The 22,734-nt window shown below is 42.3% G+C and overlaps 1 protein-coding gene across 5 annotated transcripts; it reads right to left on the bottom strand.

The window, feature by feature from the left end:
• Nucleotides 1-245: 245 nt before the first annotated feature.
• Nucleotides 246-20,824, bottom strand: LOC109257087 (myomegalin). Of its 5 annotated transcripts, none has more exons than XM_019433053.2 (9): nt 20,611-20,824; nt 12,640-12,729; nt 10,229-10,464; nt 9,088-9,139; nt 7,858-8,045; nt 3,187-3,420; nt 1,759-1,890; nt 785-859; nt 246-477 (listed from the first exon to the last, which is right to left on the bottom strand). In XM_019433053.2, the coding sequence occupies exons 1-9, from the start codon at nt 20,727-20,729 to the stop codon at nt 386-388; spliced, it is 1,218 nt and encodes a 405-aa protein (XP_019288598.2). In that variant the 5' UTR covers nt 20,730-20,824; the 3' UTR covers nt 246-385. The 5 variants fall into 5 exon arrangements, with proteins under 5 accessions (XP_019288598.2, XP_019288597.2, XP_019288600.2 ...); XM_019433052.2 differs by having other exon boundaries at nt 785-856; XM_019433055.2 differs by lacking the exon at nt 785-859.
• Nucleotides 20,825-22,734: the final 1,910 nt, after the last annotated feature.

The following is a 22,734-nucleotide window of genomic DNA, read 5'->3' as shown; positions in this document are numbered from 1 at the left end:
AAATTTGAGCAAGCTGAACAATACTAGCAGTCCTAGTAATGTACAGTTGTAGTTATAAACATTTAAAGTTATATTTGTTTTATATATTGTCATAATAAAGAAGTGCTCTGCAAAAAAATTAAGTAACTAATAGTGACATCTCATTTTTTCTTTAACCTTTTCTATGAACTTCTGGCCATTATGGGTTTTATTCTTTCCTCACAAATTTTACTCTTTATAGGAATTCAATAAATATATGTAAACAATAATTTTTAAATAAGAATTTATTAATTTGATCCATTCATTTAAAGGTAATGTCGATGCCTCCAAGTTCACACCCAAGAATGCTGTTGACAGGGCTGGGAAAGTTCTGGAGAACGTTCTTCCGGATCCTCCAGACATCATGTCACAAGGTGTCCTGAGCACAGCAGCAAGAGTGACTCTGAGCGCATGTGTGAGGGGTGGCCGGGGAGACCTCTGGAGCTGACTGGGCACTGCCTACGGAAGGAGAGACAGAGCTGCAAAGGAAGGGCTCAGGGAACTCTCTACACTGACTGCTCCAAACAGAAACTGACATCCCTTTCCTTCCTTATTCACACTCAGCTGGAAATGGAAAGGGAGGGAGGGAGACACCAAGCTGGTATCCAGTTTGCAGCCAGTGACTCCCTGGTTATCTGCACAGAGCAAGGGACAAATACATGAAATGTGAATTTCCCAGAGCTAGTGACTCCTAGAGTTTAGAGTCCAGGAATGTGTAGACAGGCCCTTATAAGAAGCAGCCTTATCCAAATTGAAAATAACTTACAATTTTGGCCCCTGTGGGGCTGGGCAATTTTTTTACTCTCCAGCCTCTTCTGCTTGCTTCTGCAACTGGGTACTGCTGTGGAAAGGTGCAACATGAAAGTGACCAAGTTTGGGGTTTGCCCTCTGTCAGCCTGAAGGCTCCAGTTTGCTTTCCCAAAGGCCCTTTTCTAGTTGCAGAGCTGAGGCACAGACTCTGGGTTCTACCCATGGAAGCCAGAGGTGGATACTGTCACAGGGAGTAAAAAAACAAAAAACAAAAAAAAAAGTCATACATCTGGGAAACAGATGCTCTCAAAGATGTACTTTCCTGTATACACCAAAGTTTCAGGCTCAGCCATGCAGAAAACCTGGGGGCTGCCTGAACTGGGAAATGGTTGTGATGTGGCTGAGTCACACCACGCTGGACCAAACACTCATGCACAGTGGCTGCAGTTGCGGGACGGACTTGCCCACCACTCAGCTGCCGCTGTGAGGTTGTAGGGGCCCTGGTCGCCATTCTTCTGAGCTTGGCAAGGGAGAAGGGATGTGGAAGTACCAGTCTCCAAGTGAGAGCATCATGTGGAAAGCACAGGAACATGGGCCATTTGCATATGGGAAGTGGCAGGTGGTACCCAGAGCCTGTGGTGGTGGCGTGAAGGTGGAATGTGGTCCACCCTCGGCTGAAGTGGGTATCATGGCAAGTCTTGGTTCCACCACTTGCCAGTCAGGCCAGAAGCCAGGTGTGGCACAAGGATGTACAGGGAGTCACAAGAATGGGCATCATGTCAGACAGTGCTGGGCGTGAGACACAGCCCTGCCTCGGGCAAGACAGTGTCTTCATTTATAGAGTAGGGACAATGGCGCCTGCCCTGCTTCCCTCTCTGGTGGACTGTGAGGAAGACTAGGGTACAGCACACTGATGTGCTTTTTAACTGCAAACCTAAATGCCCTTGTGAGACTCTAGATGTGGACGGAACCAGTTTTGGCCTTTCCTACTTTTTTCTCGGTCGGCACTGCTGAGCACGTGTCCCAGCCTCTCCTGCAGGCGGTCGTTGATGTAGACAGACTCCTCCAGGCGCTGGCGCAGGTTCTGGATCTCAACAAGGTTCTTTTCCAGTAGGTCAGCCCCTGTTGCATCCCACCAAGACATGGGAGAGGTAGGAGGTGAGGAAGGCCACTTGCTCACAGGCAGCTATGGAGCCTGCCCAGGACTTCTCTGCAAGATCCCTGCCCGTCCCTGTACTCCTGTCAACTTCCTTCTCTCACCTGGGCACCAGGAAGCACCAGGCAGCTTTGTTTAAAGAGCTCCTGGGCTTTCAAACACAAGATGGCCCTCTGGAAGGAAACTCCATCAGGGCCTCCTCCCAGATGAAGGCTGAGTACATCTGAGGGAGATGGATGCTGGGCTGGAAAACAAGGGTGGAAACTGCTACAGGTCTCCAGGCAGGACTGGCCAGTTGGTCTACCTCCTTTGGTCACAGTCCAGAGGCCTCCTCTCTACCTCATACCTATCCTACCTGATGATCCCTGACTGAAAACCTTTACCACCCATCCACTAATAGAAAGGCTAGAGTAAATGCATATGAAATTAAATCAGGCAGTGAATAATAAGGGATGCTGAGTATTTTCCTTTAACCACTTTTGGTGAAGAGTGACAAGGAAGGGCCTGGGGAGGTATCAGGACCTGAAGGAGGAATAGGAGAAGAAAGGAGCACCTCTGAAGAAGTCAGAGGATGCACAAAGGGAAGGGGAAAGAGGCCAAGAATAGGCATCATCCACTAGGACATCTTGCTTAGGGTCAGGTTTTTCTGAGAATTTCAAATGTCTTATTGTTACACTGTCTCAGTCCCAGGAACTGAGCTCCTTCAAGCCATTCTTCTCCATGGGTGCACCCTGGGTCACTGGTGCCAGGATGCCTGGCTCTAAACTACTAGCAAAATTTGAGAGGCAAGACTGACTCAGTAATTGCATACAAAGGGCATGTGTGTATAACTGTAGAAATAGTCTCCCATCCTGCAATAAATAGCTCTTGACTGAAGGAAGATCTTCCCCAGGGTAGCTTGAGCTGGGAACTCCAAGAACAGTCTACATGTAGGCCGCAGAAGATTGTAGCACAGGGCAAAGGGAGCATATGAATACGAGGCAACTCATCCTGTCTGTAGAGCACCTCAGAATGTCCCTGACTTCCTGGATTCTCCTGCTCAGCGTGAATCTCTGGGTAAGGGGAATGGGAGACGCATTTAGAAAGGACCAGCACTGGGCTGGAATCTTGTTCTCTGGCTGAGCTACAGGATACTGTCCCTTCATCTCACCCACTTCTGTGAGCCAGGATCTAACAGGGGAATAAGAATCCTTGGGCCCAGGAAGAATGTGTTCACCCCCATCCATAAGCTCCATTGTCACCATCTACTCTTTTGTGTTTACCAGAAGGCTTGGAGTCGGGCCGGTACAATGAGGAGAAGGAGGAGAGGCACCCAGACGCGTTCATTTTCTGAGGCCTCGTCTCATCCCATGGGCCACTGCTGCCATGGTACCCAGGTTCTGGTGTCCCACTCAGTTGTGTGGTGCCACTCAGAGGATAGGAGGGCTGGGCGGATCTGGCATCTGAATGGTCGCTGAGCAATGATGCTGAATCAGCAGGAGTGGCTGCGCTGACATCTGTCCAGAAAGGAATGTGAGGAAGAAATGGATGGGAAGTCAGAAATAAAGCGTTTTAAAAATAATTATACTGGGTTGAATAGTGTCCTCCAAAGTCATGTCCATACCTGGAACCGCAGAACGTGACCGTATCTGAAAATGGGGTTGCCGCAGATGAAATGATTTAGGACAAGAATATATTGGATTAGCATGGACCTACATTCAATATGACTGATGTCCTTACAAGGACAGGAGAGGAGACACCGATAGAGTCACACGGCGGGAGAAAACCACACGACAAGGGAGTCAGGAGGCAGACACCAGAGAGATGTTTCTACAAGCCAAGGGAAGCTCCCAGCAACCACCAGAAACTAGGAAGAAGCAAGGAAAATGGAGCATGGCCCTGCTGACACCTTGATTTCAGACTTCTAGCCTTTAGAACGTGGGCAAAACAAATGTCTGTTGTTTTAAAACACGCAGTTTGTGATACTTTGTTATAGCAGCCTTAGAAAACTAATACAGTAATCCATGGAATTCAGACCAGAGCAGATGTGAGAGACACCCCAAGCACAGGCAGTCATTTCTCTGACATCAGCCATAGCAACATTTTTCATGATAAGGAAGGGAAACAAAAGCAAGATTAAACTACTGGGACTACCCCAAAATTTAAAGCTTTTGTGTAGTGAAGGAAACCATCAACAAAACAAAAAGACAACATACTGAATGAGAATGTTTTGCAAGTGATGTATCCAATAAGAGGTTAATATCCAAAATATATAAAAAACTTATATAACTCAACCCCCAAACCCCCCAAGCAATCCAATAAAAAATGGACAGACGACATGAATAGACATTTTCCCAAAGACATACAGATGGCCAATAGACCCATGAAAAGATGCTCAACATCATTCATTATCAGAGAAATGCAAATCAAAACCACAATGAGGTACCACCTCACACTCATCAGAATGGTTAAAACAAAAAACATAAGAAATAAGTGTTGGCGAGTGAGGATGTGGAGAAAAAGGAACTCTTGTGCACTGTTCATGGGAATGCAAACTGGTGTAACCACTGTGGAAAACAGTATGGAGGTTCCTCAAAAAATTAAAAGTAGAACTACCAATATGATCCCATAATTTCACTACCTGGTATTTACACTAAGAAAACAAAAACACTAACTTGAAAAGATACATGCACCCCTATGTTTACTGCTTCATTATTTACAACAGCCAAATTATGGAAGCAGCCCAAGTGTCCACCCATGAGCGGGGGAAGGGGTAGAGAGAAAGAGAGACACAGAATCTGAAGCAGGCTCCAGGCTCTGAGCTGTTAGCACAGAGCCTGATGCAGGGCTCAAACCCATGAACCCTGAGATCTTGACCTGAGCTGAAGTCAGACAGTTAACCAACTGAGCTACCCAGGTGCCTTGAAGATGTGGTATTTCTATATAATGGAATACTACTCAGCCATTTGTTGCAAAGTCTTGCCATTTGCAACAACATGGATGGAGTTACAGGATATAATGCTAAGTGAAAGAAGTCAGAGCAGACAAATATCATATAATTTCACTCATATGTGAAATTTAAGAAACAAAACAAATGAACAAAAAAAAAAGAGAAATAAACAAAAAGCAGACTCTTAAATATAGAGAGGAGGTGGGTGAAGGATGGTGGCATAGATGAGATTAAGAGTACATTACCATGATTGGCACTGAGAAATGTATTGAATTCTTGAATCACTATATTGTACACCTGAAACTCATATAACGCTGTATGCTAACTATACTTGAATTTAAAAAAAGGAAAAACAAAGAAGTGGTGGTTAGATGTACTATCTGAGGGTCACAATATATGCACAGGAAAAGTACAGGGGCCACTCTCCTGCCTGTCTCTATGGAGGCACTTTAGAAATGTCTCCTTCTATAGCAGAAATCACTACAGATCTTACAAATCACAAGGTTAAGGAGATGAGCATTTTGCTAGTCTGTGAACAGGTAATATATTCACTGGACAGTCTATGCCCTTGCCAGTGACACAGTGGCTAATCCTTCTTGAGACTGTTCTCGATTGGGGGTTGTTGGAGGAGGAAGAGAAAGGGAAAATGGCCTCCGGTTATGGCCGTTGTGCAGAGAACTGAGACAGGGTGATGCTCCTGGTGGCTCCCACTCCTCCTGCCTCCTACTCTGGATGCCTACTGAGGCTGAGGGGGTCTCTGAGGAAGGCAAGTGGTGATTTGGATCTCACCCAGAATGGCTCACAAGACTGTAAAAATAATTCTTAAATATAGCTTAAATTGTCTGGCAAGTTTCTCCTCTAAGCAGATAGGAGTGAAGTCCTTGTTTTCCAACCAAGTCAAGTTCCTCTAAGGAACTATGCACTTGAATCAATATCCAGTAGGTCTTCTCCTTCCATTATGTATGGTCTTACATAAAACCAGTTATAATTAGCATCACTGTGAAAAAAAAGCGTAAGGTAGCCTACCATTAAGTCTTTAACACAATGCCCCACAATGTAGGAACTCAATCAAAAGGTGATTCCCAACCCCTTTCTTCTTTTTGTTTAATGTAAACTAAATTTATTGTTTCTTTTCCCACCCCCTTTCAAACCTCCTTTATCCCCTCCCTAGAAAACCAGCTGACACTCAACCACGGCCACAGGAGTCCCAGGTCCATCGGTGACAGTGATCAGCATTTCACGTCCCAGTCTCCCCTCGCCACATGCACAGAAAACATGCCCTATGCTGTACGCAGAAAGCAACAGGGAGCAGCCTCTCATGAGAAGGGTTTCACCTCACCGGGAAGCTGCCCCACCAGTCACACTGCTTGTTAACTGTTCTACAAAGTTTGGTCCAAAAAACAGAGGAGGAGCAGTGATAAGCCAATGCCCCTCTGAGAGGATAATGACTTCAGATGGAACAAAGAAGGGTTTCAATCTCCCTCAGAGAAGAAGAAGGTGGCAGAAAATAGGGGTGATGCCATGCGATGAGGCCACTTGAGATGTGGCCTTCCCTACCAGTTGTGGCGGGAATTGTCGGTGAGGGGGAACGTGTGTTTGCCCTTCTGCTGTCTCCCAGGGTGGCCCTGAGTTCGGGTCAAGTGACTCTGGGCAACTGAGTTCAAGGATGCAGGTAAAACTCCCCTGGGCCCCTTGGAAGATGTCACATACACATCAAGGACAGCTTATTCATTCATAAATCCGTGGACGAAAGTGCAATGTCCATAGGGACTTGTCTCATCTGCAGAGGCTACACCATTGTCAGAAAGAGTGGAGTGGGGAAAACACTGGTTCCAGAAACCCAGCAAAAGACGTGTGCAAAGAGGTGACGCCCTCCCTGCTTGGTCCCTGACTGCTCAGGCTACCATGCAGTGGACGGTCTGAGCTGTTGATTCAGGCTCACAGTGAATGCCATCCCAAGCTGGCCACTCTTCAGTAAGTGTCCTGACTTCACTGAGCCTCAGTGTCCTCAGCCTTGTAAAACTGGGACACCACCAACTACTTGAGGGGATGGTTATGCTGATTAAATGAGGCAAGATGCATAGTTAGTAATGTGAGCATACCAGATGTTCAATAAATGTGAATTTCCTTTCTTTCCTTGGTTGCTATAATCCCGGGGGAAACATTATGCTGCTCTGATCCTCAGGGTAAAATGAGAAACAGGAATAGTATCAGGTCAAATCCCAATATGGCTCATTCATTGCTTAAAACAGTCAATTCAGGAAAAAAAAAAAATCAGACTAAGGTTGGTTTCTCAGTATTATTTACACCAGAATTTGATTGATACAGTTCCCTAAAAACAGAAATGCTTTTCTCAGGAGGAAAATTAAAGAGAAAGCTGGGCAGGAGAAAATGAAGGTTTGATTTTAAATGTATGCTGCTCCTCCTCTGCACCAAGGCTACCCAAGTGCCCTCCTTGGGGAATTCTGGGGAGAGGCAAGTTGGCGATGAGTTCAGCCTGAACCTGAGACACGTCCCAGATACTGAGGGTTCAGAGGACATTACAGCTGAATCATTAGAATGATGGATGGGATCTATAAATCCACAAATGATAAAGAATGTTTAGTAATAAACAGAAAATAAGAACTGTGACTGTTTACCCCAGAGATTCCAAGATCAGAGACCCAATATTAGTGATGTTCATGCCCATGGCCTGAAACATGATATGATGGGATTGCAGTGATAAGGGAACATTTGCCCCTTTCCCTTCCCAACTCATGACCCCTCCCCTCAAGTCCAATACCGTGTATGTGTCAGAGGAGGTCTAGTGGCTGATGACGTGTGGGGTTAGGAATGGAGAAGAGCTGCCTGACACCCTTGGGGCCTGTGCTTGGCACCGAGTCCCAGACCTGTGCCCCACCAGGTACATCACAGGGGATCTGTAGGGCCTGGCTGCAAAGATACCTACTCTTGGTGTAGACAAAGGAGCAAGCACCTGGCAACAGGATGCTGTCTGGGTACTCACTGGCCACAGCCACTGCAGGGTGTACTTCTTGCTCTTCATGAAGCAGGGAGGTGCTGCTGGAGGAGTGATGGGCAGCAGACTGGGCATGGCTGCTGGACTGGATCTGGGGCAGAGTCTGGGGCTGGGCCTGCTGTTTGGTCTTTAGAGCTTCTGGCACTTTACCCTTTGTATGCATCTCCCTTAAGATACTGGCGGGGTAAGAAAGACAGAGGGAAAATAAAGGTCACCTGAATGACATAGCTGTAGCAATCTGGCAGCCCATGGGAGAAGCCCCAGAAGTCAAGGAGACTGTTCCTTCAGAGGAGAAGGCAAACCATTTGTTTGGGGGTGGAGAGTGGGGGACAGGGGAGGACAACAGTTGCCCAGTGCCTTGGCCACAAACATCCTGAGGAAGAGAGAAGACCCATTAGGCCCCTTAAATAATACTCATGGTTCCTTCATAAGACAACCAGAGGTTCGCACTCTGTGAACACGATGTGCTCAGTAGTATTTGCAGTGGCCTGTTTAAAACTGCTTCCCAAGGCAATGCGGCTTCCTAGGTGTCTTGTACTTTCTAGACTTCCTTCCCTAAGTATGGTCATGGAGTATAAATCTCTTTTTTTGCAAGAAAAATTTGTAGTTATTTATCATGTGCCAGTACCTCTTGGGTCACCCTTAAAGAAACCAGATATAATCTCACTCTGGTCTTTACTTTTTTTCTTTTTGTATATCTTTTTTTTTAAATTAATTAATTAATTTTTTTTCTCTTAACGTTTATTTATTTTTGAGACAGGGAGAGACAGAGCATGAACGGGGGAGAGTCAGAGAGAGAGGGAGACACAGAATCTGAAACAGGCTCCAGGCTCTGAGCTGTCAGCACAGAACCCGACGCGGGGCTCGAACTCACGGACCGCGAGATCATGACCTGAGCCAAAGTCGGATGCTCAACCGACTGAGCCACCCAGGCACCCCTCACTCTGGTCTTTAAAGATCTGAGAGAAATCAGAGCTGATCCCCGGGGGTACAGAAGACTCCTAAGGTTAGAGCAGCTCTGTATTGCTAAATTGGTGATTGAATATGAGAATGGGACTAAAATAACAATAAATTAAAAAAAAAAAAGAAACGAGACCACTTCATCACCAAGGAGACATAATGATAATCAGCCATCTGTTTTTTTATGGTATGTGAGAGCTCCTGCTTATAAATCCTTCATCAGATTATGTTTCACAGCCCCTGAGAATCTAGAGTTACCTGAGGGTCCGCAGCATGTGTCCTGTTTGATTCTTCTCACTTGTGCAGTCATCTGAAAACCAGATTCAAAAAGGACCAGTCATAATTTAAGCAGGTCTTATTTCCCAGATTACAGACAAACTCTGAATTTTCTCTGGGATGAGACGTGACTATTTGATGCTCCAGTCCAAGATACTCTGAATTTTCTCAGGAGACATTGGAGAACTTGTCTGGTGGGCTTTCCTGAGCCCACCACAAAGGCCATTATCTTTACTTGCTCTGCCCTGGATCAGAGTCAAAAGCTAAATGTCTCTTTTCCTACAGGTCTTGAGATACTTGTCTGGTGGCTCTGGACCACTCCAACCAGAGTCTCCCAGTTCTGCCACAGAGCTGGTTCCCAGTCCTGCCTCTGTGTGCTCGGCCACAGTTTTCACGCAGAACCTACTCCTATCTCTGTAGAGGTGACAGACATCCCTGTCCCACCTCTGCATCTACCACCAGGAGCCCACACAGTGGCCTCAAGCCTATGCACCCTTGGTGCTCCAGGGACTATTCTATGAAAAAGGCACCTGAACTAACTAATGTTCCCACAACCAGGTACCAGTCTATACAGTGTCTAAACTATGCCCAAATCAGCATGGTTGTTTGATCATGTTTTTGAAGTGCACTGATTAATATTGCTGATCTGATCCCTGGGACAATCATGCTGGTATTATTTGACCTAACTTTTTTGGTGAGGAAACAGAAATCAAGAGAAATATGAACGTATCTGGAGCTGGCAATGAACACATACAGGCTAGAGCCAGGGTCTTCAGATCCTGGTTCGGGGCTCTGTTCACAGAACCCAGCTGCCCCTGTTCTACCTCCCTTTCTGTCAGTTAGTTTCAGATAAATGCTATCACCCACCAGAGATGCCTTTTGCCCGAGCGGCCACATCCCATGAGAGATGGCAGGGCTGTGGCCTTCATCTGGGCATCTTCAATCCGGTGTGCTTCTCCTCAGTGCTCCTCACCAGCCAGTCCTGACTCCACCATGCTTCCAAGGTGGTGACTACAGAGCGGGACATCAGATTGAAAAGTCACTTGTCGATGGATATGGGCTGTTCTGAGCCTTGGTCCTTGGGAGGGACTGAAAGTCTTCCTGAGCCCTGGGGTGCGCTTACCTGTGCTGAATTTGCTGGCAAGGCTCTCTGCCAGCTGGCTCCCCTTGGCCAGCTGCTCACGGAAGCGTTGCTCCATGCAGTGGTCAATTTTATTGCTGCTGAGGAGCTCCTCAAAGGTTTTCACTGTGTTCCTGACATGCTGAATGAGAAGGGAAGAGAAAGTTCTCCCCACTCTCATCTTCTGCCGCAGGTGGGTCAACTCTCGAGCCTGATCCTGGATCAAGGAATGGCATTTCCTAAAGAGGGGAAGAAACAGTAAGTGAGGAAAGAGGAGACTGACAGGTTGTGGTACTTCAGCAGAAGACACTTAGAGAATTTCACCCCCAAAACCCCTACACTGAATTAGCACGTGTTTAGGGACCTGAATGTGGCAAAGGGAATGAAGAAAGGAAAACTAAGCCTTCTTCTGTTTGAAAGCCTCCTTCTAAAAGTTTCTTTTCCCAGGCTTGTACTTCTGAAAATGGAATCAGCTTTTCTTCCCTAGTTCTGCTTTAAAATCTGTTCCCAATCCATCTCTTCAGTTTAATAAACCATTTCAGTACAGTAAAAAAAAGTCAGGCTTTAATTGGAAAGTCGAAAGGAAAACCATCATGTGAGAAGAGACCACTTGTTCTCTCACCAGGATGGACCTATCTATGTTTTTCCTATAAATAGCTAAGGCTCCATTGCTAGGACATCTTCAAGCTCCTTTAGTCTACCCACTGTATTCTACCATGTCTGTATGCTCTGGTGTAACTAATTAGTGCAGTGTTTTGCTTGTAGGGTTCAAAAGAGTGATCTGAAAAATGATCTCCAAGAAATGATCTGAACCAATTTAGTATCCCATAATATCCTGGCCAACACGACTACTATTTGTCATAGAGGAGAGTAGAAGAGGAGGTTTTAGTTCATCTTGTTCCTGAGGGAGGCAACACAGCTGGACGGATGAAGCAGGAAGCAGCAGGCCTAGACTGTAGCCCCAGTATGCTCTATGCTCCCACTGCAAACTTGGAAAGTCACTTTACTACTTTGTGCCTCAGTTTCATCATCTGCAAATGAGGTCAAAAGGACTATTTTGCCTTTTTAGAAATATGGTCAGGATTGACTTTAAGTTAATTTTTATTTATTTTGAGAGAGATAGCAAGCAGGGAAGGACAGAGAGAAAGGGAGACAGAATCCCAAGCAGCCTCCACACCGTCAGTGCAGAGCCCATCGTGAGGCTCAAACTAACAAACAGTGAGATCATGATCCGAGCTGAAATCAAGAGTCGGATGTTTAACTGACTGAGTCACCAAGGCGCCCCAAACTTTATTTTAAATGTTGGGATGAGGACAGCAATCCCAGTAAAGCATTAACTTATCAAAGACATATTATCATTACTTTGGTAATGGTGAGTTTATCAGACCAACCTGACGTCCCCTCGGTTTCCGCAGGTGTGCCAGAGCAGAATCAATGGCTTCTGATTTCACCAGTTTCTCTTGGAGACCTTGGCAGTGTAATCTGTATTGTGCTAACAGGGAGCATGGGTGCTAGTTATTTCCTGAGGAGGTGAAATTTTCCTGAAGCCCAGAGTCACTGGTTTAGAACATTAATCCAGGCATTGGAAAGAGCCAGGATGGGGATCAGGACAGGTCACCCCCAGGAAGCATCAAACTCTATTTGAACCTTCTAAATGTTGCTATACTTTATTCACATTTCTGACCAACATTTCTCACATCATTAGGCAGATGCTGGTTCCTAGTCTAAGAGCTCTTTCAGAGCCTGGAGTATTTTGGTCATCTTATGGACACAGCCGAACACAAAGGAGACTCTCAGTAAACATTTTTCCAATTCTGGAAAAGAGAAGTTCTTACAAACCTCCACTCATCTCTCACTGTGTTCCTGTCCTAAATGCCCTCTCAGGGATCGTATGCATTTTCCACTGATGCAAAAAACCCTTGCCCCTAAGAAAGATCCTGTCCTCACTTGGGGAGCTCTGTGAAATATAAATGCCCTCAGACTTGCAGAATATTGTCAGTCCTGGGTCCCTAACCTTTCCTAGTTAGCTTCTCTACTCTATGAACTAAGATTAATACTCAAGAACCTCTTCCTTGGAAAACAAACGTGAGGAAGCCTTTACTGAAATTAAATGGGCATTACCGAATCTTCCTTTATTGGGACTTCCTCACTATACTAAACCTTTTACGTTGTTTGTTCAAGAATGTAACAATCAGTTTTGGGAGCCCTTACTCAAGAAATGAAGGAAAAAATAGACCTATAGCCTATTATAGTTTACAATTGCATCCAAAGGCCAGGGCATACCCAAATTGTTTAAAGGGCGTAGCTGCATCTGCTAAAATTATGGAATTCTCCTTGAAACTTGTTCAGGAAATGAAATAAATCTATAGGTTCCTTATGCTGTAGAAAGTTTGCCAAACACTGAGCATATATACCATTTCTCAGCTAGTAGACAACATCTTGTGAGATCCTCCTCCTGTCTCCTGAGTGTTCTTTCCTGCGTCTCCTCAAATCTTGCTACCTTCCTACCCTTATCAAACAAAGGAGAGACTCATAACTGTTGAATTGGTCTCCTCAAATCAAACTCCTAGATTAGATTTACAAGAAAGCCTATTGGCCTGTCTGGATTTAGTACTCTATGCCAAAAACTCTGAAGGAAAATATCAAGACAAATATGCTGTCACTACACAACATGAATTACTAGAAAGAGGAGCCCTTCCTTTATTTAATTCAGCCCTACCTGCAGAGTTGTTTGGCTCTCACTGGAGCCTGTGAATTGACAAAAGAAAAAACTGCAAATATTTACACCAATAGCAGGTATATCTTCAGAGTAGTTCATCACTGTGGTATGCTCTGGAAACAAAAACTTTTTTTTTTCCTCCCAAGTAGTCTCTACACCCAGTGTGGGGCTCACACTCACAACCCTGAGATCAAGAGTCACGTGTTCCACCGACTGAGCCAGACAGGTGCCCCCCAAAACAAATGGCTGACTTTCATGCTAAGGTTCCTACTCAAGAGATTCCTAAGGTACCAGAACTTTAAATAAACGCCATAAAATGGCCAAGGGACAGATACTAAACCTTTTGGTAAAGCCATTCTCCTGAATTTCCATAACCTATATACTCCACTGTAGATCCACATCAGATTACTTAAGACAACTGTGTAATAGACAAAAAATGGTATCTGATGCTGAAAACCAAAAGTGGCACCAAGAAGGATACAGATTTATCATAAAAAGAGGATTTGGGGAGGGTACACATGACTGGCTGGTGCCTCCTGAATCCCTCCATCACCACTCTTGCAAGTGCTTCATGTGACTACCCACCATGGAATTGACCAAATGTCTTGAATTCTGAAAAAATATTAGTGGGGTGATTGTTCTAAATTCGCACGATGGGTTTATATTCAATGATTAACCTGTCAATCATATAACCTGGGAGAAACCATTTAACCTAATTCCAGGGGCTGCTCCCCCACTGTCTGGACCATTTGAACATTTTCATTTGATACTTTTTCAAAATTCTCCTTCTGTGGGCTATCACTATGTACTTGTAATGGTATATCTATTTTCTAGATGGGTAGAAGGATTCCCATGTTGGCAAGCTGATGATCACCACAGTTGCAAGGAAATTATTAGAAAATCCTTTTCCACTGTGGGGAATCTCAGACGAAATTTCAAGTGATAAAGGACTCAGTTTACCTGGATAGGTTATAAAACAACTAAACAAGGTTATTCAAACGTTATGACACTATCATTGTCTCTATCACCCTCAGTCTTTAGGGAAGGTTCAATGTACCAATGATATCCTAAGAGTAAAACTGGCAAAATTGACTGAAACCACAGGAACACCTTAGCCTAAAGTGTTACCCTTAGGCCTTATGACCGTGAGATCAACACCTTTTGGGAAACATAAATTAACACCTTATGAATCCATGCCTTTAATGATAAAGCCCCATGCACATCCTGCCCTTGTAAATTCTAATATGACTTTAAAGTACTGATGCAATATTCAAAAACTTATATTCAACAGGTCAAGGAGGTTTTTAGAGACCTTCTGTGCCTGGTGAAAACTTTATACTTCATACACTGGAACCTGGACACTGGGTATTCTGAAACAGATATAAATGAAAAACAACACTTGAACCTCTATGAAAAGGGCTCTACCAGGTTCTATTTTTTCATACACTAGTTAAATTACAGGGTATTAAACCTTGGGTCCATGTCTCTCAATCCAAGAGAAACCCCCTCCCCCTCAACTCTTGGACTTGTCAACCTACAGCTAACTTAACATTAAGGATTTCCAGGAAAAAAAAATTTCCCTTGAAGCAGACAAGGCAAAGAACACAGAACAAGATTCTGTTAGATCCCCTATCTTTTTCCAGGATTCATTTTTATAACAATTACTGTGATATTACTGCTTTACAAACTAATACAGAACATTCACACCCATGTTCCTTTTTCTGTTAGGGATTTTCTCTACCCACTAAGGCCTACCATTCAATGCATACCTTCCTTTACTAATCAAAATGATTGTTGGTTATGTAGACACTTAAATGCTCAGGAAGACTCTCAGTGTTAGAACCAGCTCCTATACATGCTTGAATGACCGGAAAATGGCTTTACAAAAAGGTTTGGTATCCATGCCTTGGCCATTCAATTAATACTTACAGCCAGTTAATCTGGTACTGGGAGGAACTTTGGAAGCCAAAGGATGGCCCATAATCATTGCAAACTTCATTGTTGGCAATCTGTCTATGCACAGCAAGCCTTCATGGTACTGGATGTAATTTAGGGCATGCTCTAGACTCACTCTATAATCACACACTTTGATTTGACTCAGACAATGGATATTAGACTTCCATATACAACAGTACAGATTTTAAAATAGATAATGACCGTGATATTTTTGTCATGCTATTAGGAAAATTACTGAATCCAAACCTAGCTTATTCTGCAAAACAAGCGAAAATTACCTTGGGCCACTTCTTGCACATGCCTCTGAAAATCACAGATGAAATTCAAGCTGTTCCCCCAAATTGGCATGAGGTGGTCACTTTTAACCAATCCTCAATCATTAGGAAAACTCTAATGATGTAACCAATCATTGGAAATAATAAATAACCTATGCATTCTCACTAGATAAGGTGTCTTATAACAATATACCTTTGAGCCTCATTCCACTGTTGGTTTGAGAGCTCCCAGTGGCAAACTACTTTTATGTGCACAAAAAACTCTAACTAATATTTTAGTGATTTAGTGGTTTCAATCTTGCTATTTCTAGATTTTTGACATTCAATTCCCTCTAACTTTCTCATTTATACCAACTTTGGCTACCCAGGTCCCCTCATCACCTCTCATTACTCTCTTTTTCTAACCAAGAAGATGCTCCTCCTATCTGTTCTTTCAGCTCTGAGACCTCAGGATATAATATTGACATAGTGTTCTCTTGCAAAAAACACACACGTGGGGAGGCCTGAGTGGCTCAGTTGGTTAAGCATCTGACTCTTGGTTTTGGCTCAGGTCATGATCTCACAGTTCATGAGTTCAAGCCCGCATCAGGCTCTGCGCTGACAGCATGGAGCTTGCTTGGGATTCTCTCTCTCCCTCTCTTTATGGCCCTCCTCTCTCTCTCTTTCTCAAAATAAATAAATAAACTTAAAAAAAACCCCATGCACACATACACAGATACAGACGTGCACAAGGGGCTAAGACTTGGTCCTGGTTGCAATTACTAAGTTAATAAACCCTTTAACATCCCAGTTCAAGATGTGGACAATACTAGTGCAGGAAAAGGCCTCATCTTATTTTATAGATGAAGACATTGAGACTCACAAAGTGTAAGAAATGTATCTGATATATGTTGATAATATCTCAGTAAAGTTGGAGTGGGGAGAAATACACCTGAGCTTCCATCATTAGTTGGTGGAAGGATCATTATTACAGAGAGTTTGGTTCCAAACTCTCACTCTAGTGTTCTTTATCAGTACCATGCATCCTCTTGCTCTGAGTTTTAGGGGTCTCTGAGATAAACAAGGCTATTCCACTTTTAAGGCAAGGCCCTTTTTCTGGAATACACTTATTATTCTGGATTCTATAGGTTTATTATTTATTCCCATCCAGTTTCTCAATAATAAATAATACTTATTACAATGACAATTAAAATTTATTTAGGTAATTTTTAAAAAATATGGTTATTTGAAAAGATCAGTAAACTCAATGAGCCTCTAGGCAGGCTAGAGAAAAGGAAAAAGAGAGAGAAGATCACAAATTACTAACACCAGAAATAAAAGAGTGGATCACTCTAGAGCTGATGCACACTGAAAGGATAATTAAGAAATGCTATGAACAACTCTATGGCCACAAATTTGATAACCTAGATGAAATGGTCCAATTCCTTGAAAAGCACAATCTGCCAAAGTTCACATAAGAATAAATAAACAATATGAATAGACCTATGTATATTAGACACACTGAATCAATAATTAATAACCTTCCAAAACAGAAAGCACTGGGCCCAGATGAGCTCACAGTGAATTCTACCAAACATGTAAGGAAACAATTATACCAATTCTCTACAGGCTTTCTATAGGAGATAGAACCAGAGGAGATATTTTCTAACTCATTGTATGAGGTTAACATTACCCTATTATCAAAACCAGACAATGACATTATAAGAAAAAAAACCAAAACACCTTACAGAACAATATCTCTCATGAACACCGGTACAAAAATCTCCAGCAAAACATTAGTAAATTGAATACAACAATGTATTTGATGAATTATGTAACACACCAAGTGAGATGTATTCCAGATGGAGAGCTGACTTCAACATCTGAAAATCAATTGCTGTAATTCAGGCTAATGAAGAAAAATCATATGATCATATTAATAGATGCAGAAAAAACATTTGACAAAATACAACACCCATTCATGATGAAATGAGAAAAAAAAACTTTTGGCAAACTAAGAATAGAAGGAAAAATTTCCTCAGCTTGATAAAGAATATTTACAAAAAACAAACAGCCAGCATCATACTTAGTGGTAAGAAAGTAGAAGCTTTTCCCCTCGGATCAGAAATAAAGTTAGGGGTCCCCTCTCACCACTCCTTTTAAACATCACATTGGAAGTCCTAGATAATGCAATGAAACAAACAAACAAAAGCAAATAAAAGGTTTACAGATTGGAAAGGAAGAAATAAAACTGTCTTTGTTTGCAAGTGACACAATTGTCTATGTAGAAAATCTGAAAGGATTGACAAAAAAAACTCTTGGAACTAGAAAGTGATTAAAGTCAGGTTGCAGAATACAAGGTTAATATACAAAAATCAGTTGCTTTCCTATATACCAGCAATTAACAAGTGGAGTTTGAAACTGAAAACAATACCATTTACCTTAGCACCCCCAAATGACATACTTTTGTAAAACTCTAACAGAATATGTACAAGATCTATCTATATAAGGAAAATAACAAAGCTCTGATAAAAGGAAATCAAACAAGCACTAAATGAATGGAAAGATATTCCATGTTTATGGATAGGAAGACTCAACATTGTCAAGATGTCAGTTCTTCCCAACTTCATCCAAAGATTCAAATCGAAATCCCAGCAAGTTATTCTGTGGCTATTGACAAACCAATTCTAAGATTTACATGGAGAGGCAAAAGAAGCAGAACAGCCAACATAATATTGAAGAACAAAGTCAGAGGACTGACACCACGACTGCAAGACTTATGATCAAGGTACAAGTAATCCAGAAAGTGTGATATTGGTGAAAGAATAAACAAATCAGTGAAACAAAACAGCCCAGAAACAGACCCACAAAAATACAGTTGACTGATCTTTGACAAAGGAACAAAGGCAGAACAATGAAGAAAAGATAATCCTTCAACAAATGGTGCTAGACAATTGGACACCTACTTGCAAAAAATTGAACCTAGACAGAACTTTACATTAATTAGCTCAAAATACATATAGGTCTAAATGTAAAACACAAAATATAAACCTCCTAAAAGATAACAGAGCAGAAAGTCTAACTGATCTTGAGTTTGGTGATGACTCTTTAGACACAAATATCAAAAGGCACAATCCATAAAATAAATAATTAATAATCTGGACTTGATTATAATTTAAAACTTTCACTCTGCAAAATGCATGGTCAAGAGAATAAGAAGACAAATCACAGACATGGATAAAATATTTGCAAACGACCTATCTGATAAAGGACTGTTGTCAAAATTATACAAAGAACTCCCCAAACTCAACAACAAGAAAATGAACAATCCAATCAAATAATGGGCAAAAGACCCGAACAGACATCAAAGAAGATATGCAGATGGCAAATAAGTAAAAGAAAAATCCTCAGCATCTTATGTCATTATGGAGTTGCAAATTAAAATAACAATGAGACACTACTACATGTTAGAATGGTAAAAATCTCGAGCATTGGTAACACCAAATACTAGTGAGGATGTGGAGCAGCAGATCCTCTCACTCACTGGTGACTGAGTATGCTACAGCCACTTTGGAAGATGGTTTTGTGGTTTCTTACAAAACTAAACATACCATTACCATATGATCCAGAAACTGTATCCTCACTATTTACTCAAATGAGTTGAAAACTTATGTCCACATAAAAATCTGCACACAATGCTTATAGCAGCTTTATTCATAATTGCCAAAACTTGGAAGCAACCAAGATATTTATCTTTTAGTAGGTGAATTTATAAATAAACTGGCACATCCAGAAAAAAATGTAGTATTATTAACACTAATGAGAAAGGAGCAATCAAACTATGAAAAGACATGAAGGAACCAAAATTTGTATATTATTAAATGAAAGAAGCCAATCTGAAAAAGCTACATAGTGTATACTTGCAACTCTATGACATTCTGGAAAAGGCAAAACTATGGAAACAGTAAAAAGATCAGTGGCTGCCAGGGATTAGGAAGGAGGAAGGAATGAATAGGCAGAGCACAGAGTATTTTTAGGGCAATGAACAGTCATTCTATAGGTTTCTATAATGGTGAATACACATCATTATACTTTTGTCAAAACCCGAAGAATGTACACCACCAAGAATGAACGCTAATGTAAGCTACTACGACTCTCAGTGATAATGATGTGTCAATGTAGGTTCATGGATTGTAACAAATATACTACTTTGGTGCAGGATGTTGATAGTGGGGGTGGAGGCTATGCATGTGCAGGGACGGGGTATATATGGAAATTCTTTGTACTTTCCACTCAGTTTTGCTCTGAACTTAAAACTGCTCTAAAAATAAAGACTTTATGAAAATAATCATGAGAATATGATTTTTTAAATGTATTTCACAAAGTAGGTATAGGCTTTGTGAATTAAGAGTCCAAGATTTTAATATTATTTCTGCAAAAAAGGCTATTCAACTTTGATCAAGCAACCATATCTTTGGGCCTGAATGTTCTCAGGTCTGAAATGAGGAAATGAGACTAAGTGACTCTAAGGTTATTTTAGCTCTAACATTCTTCTCTGGGTCAGGAAAATTTAAGTGGTACATATTGACAGTACCCAATGGAGCATGAAGCTGAATTTTATCACCTTTAAAGCTGTGCTCCAACCACTAAGCAAGTTAGTTATGATGTAGTATGTCAGTAACTGGTGTTCACAGGTAAATGTATAATGCATTAACTCCATATCATTTTAATGCCTTTGAAAAGCTATAAACATTCAGCCATTAAAAACGCTGACAAGTCAAGCCAACCAGCCATTATTTGACAATTCTGTAAGCTTATTTTAAGAATTGAACTTATCGGGGCGCCTGGGTGGCTCAGTCGGTTAAGCGGCCGACTTCGGCTCAGGTCATGATCTCATGGTCAGTGAGTTCAAGCCCTGCGTTGGGCTCTGTGCTGACAGCTCGGAGCCTGGAGCTTGTTTCAGATTCCGTGTCTCCCTCTCGCTGACCCTCCCCTGTTCATGCTCTGTCTCTCTCTGTCTCAAAAATAAATAAAACGTTAAAAAAAAAAAAAAAAAAAAGAATTGAACTTATCAAAATTGCCAGACCAGAAACCAGGGACAATCTGATTGTCCTGAAATCTCCTGACAGAACAGGAGATTCTTAGGTGTCCCTGTCAATGCAGAAAAGAGACGCTACTCACATGACTGGAAGAATTCCATGAAATCCCAAACATCCTTGAAGGTGATATATTTGGTGAATACATGCATTGTTATTTAGAATAAAACCAAATTTCTCTGAATAATATAAAGTAATTGATACTAAAAGCCGTATAGGCTTTTCTGTAAAGACTTTTCAGGAGGGTCTTAAGAGACAGCCCTATAATTAAGCTACAGAGTCTGGATGCAGACCTGAAAGCTGCCGTGAGGGCAATGATTTAATTCTGACAGTGGAGTGTCTAAACAAAGAGTCTCTTACCTGCTGTGGGACACAGCAGAGGACCCTGTCTCCTCTGGCTGAGTCTGCTGCTCACCCACTCTCCTCTCAGCAGGTCCCTTCTCTAGGGGCTGATGCATTCCAGCTTTCAGTTGCAGCATTTTCTCATGAAGAATCCTCTTACTGCCTCCTTTAAAAGGAAAGATGGAAGAGAAATGTGTCTGGGTCTCCACAATGGCCAGGCTTTCTTCCAAAGCTGCCTAGAGTAATCAAAACAAAATGATAGTTTACAGAGCTGGATCATTAAAGAGGATCCCATAGGAGCACAGAGGAAGGGAGTGGGGAACCTGCCAGGAGGTAAATAGCGAAACCTATGATGTGCTCCTGTGAAGAGTTCCCCCTCAGCCATGAGGACCTTGGTGACCATGGGTTGGAGGAAAGATACAGCAAGTAGGGGGAGATGGTGCCATGAGGGAGAAGAGCAGGACCCAGAGGTATTTTAGAAAAGCAAACAAACCTGGGGCACCTGGGTGGCTCAGTTGTTTGAGCATCTGACTTCAGCTCAGGTCATGATCTCATAGCTCCTGAGTTCAAGCCCCACGTCAGGCTCTGTGCTGGCACCTTGGAGCCTGGAGTTGCTTCAGATTCTGTGTCTCTCTCTTTCTCTGCCCCTAACCCACTCGCATTCTGTCTCTGTCTCTCTCCAAAATAAATAAACATTAAAAAAATTTTTTTTTAAAAAGCAAACCAACCAACAAGCAAATAATGAAACAAATGAAATCAAATGGGCTTTCAAAAAAAATTTTTTTTTTTTTTTTACATTTTATTTATTTTTGAGAAACAGAGTGAGACAAAGTGTGAGCAGGGGAGGGGCAGAGAGGGAAGGAGACACAGAATCTGAAGCAGGCTCCAGGCTCTGAGCAAGCAGTCAGCACAGAGCCCGACGCGGGGCTTGAACCCACAAACTGTGAGATCATGACCTGAGCCGAAGTCGGACGCTCAACCAACTGAGCCACCCAGGTGCCCCAAATGGGCTTTAAACTGGAGTAAGAGTTGAGTATTTTTGATTCTTACAGTTGAGATAAAGTTTCCTGGGAGTGTTCCTTTAGAAATCAGAAGGCCTTTTTGTCACCCACAAGTTTTGAGAGTTATGAAGGCAGAAACAAAGTTTGAAATGCCAGAGCTCAAATCTAGTCACTGGGACATCAACAATAGTGCCATGGGAAGGACTCTCGGTTCCCGGTCTCAAATTGTAATCAGAGAATTAGAATGTGTTGGTAGCCACAGAACCTGAGAAAGCCCTGTCTTCTAAAGGCCTGCCATACTCAACACAAAACTGCTTGTTTCTCCCTGGATGTCTCTATCAATGGAGACCACCTCTCTCACCAACCAGTTTTACTATCTGGGTACTCTTTTACTGATACTACCAATTTTTTTTGAAGTAATCTCTACACCCAACATGGAGCTCAAACTCACAACTCCAAGATCAAGGGTAGCACGCTCCACCAACTGAGCCAGTCAGGCACCCCAGCCAATCAATTTATAAAGAAAAATCTAAGCATGTTCTCTTTGTTCAATCTTGCTTTTGCACAGAAAACCTCAAACAACAATCTTTTTTTCAACACCCTTATTTTCTTGAAGATAGTTTCAATAAAAACAATTCTGTGGCTCTTCATGCATGAATTTTTAAAAGCCTCTAGTGATTTTTACTGTTCCTCTTTGGGAACTGTCGAAATTTTACCCCCTAGATCCTTTCAAGGGAATAGTGACCAAAAACTAAGTATAACTAATAAATTTAGAATAATGATGTCTTACTTTTTAACCCCATAAAAATTAATATATCTTAGTGCAATGTTAAATTTCTTTCACTTGCAGTAGGAGAACATGTGGGGGTTTTATTTAACAGGAAGTAATTAAAAAAGATTTTTTTAATGTTTATTTATTTTTGAGACAGAGAGAGAGAGAGAGACAGAGTGTAAGTAGGGGAGAGACAGAAAAAGGGAGACACAGAATCTGAAGCAGACTCTAGGCCCTGAGCTGTCAGCATGGAGCCGGATGTGGGGCTCAAACTTAGGAACTGTGAGATCATGACCTGAGCCAAAGATGGACACTTAACCAACTGAGCCACCCAGGCACACCTAACAGGAAGTAATTTTAAACTTCCAA

This window comes from Panthera pardus, unplaced genomic scaffold (genome assembly GCF_024362965.1).
Source record: "Panthera pardus isolate Hobbes unplaced genomic scaffold, ASM2436296v1 HiC_scaffold_11, whole genome shotgun sequence".
Taxonomy (NCBI): Eukaryota; Metazoa; Chordata; class Mammalia; order Carnivora; family Felidae; genus Panthera; species Panthera pardus.
The sequence above is the reverse complement of the archived record's forward strand: the minus strand, read 5'-3'. Positions and strand labels throughout refer to the sequence as shown.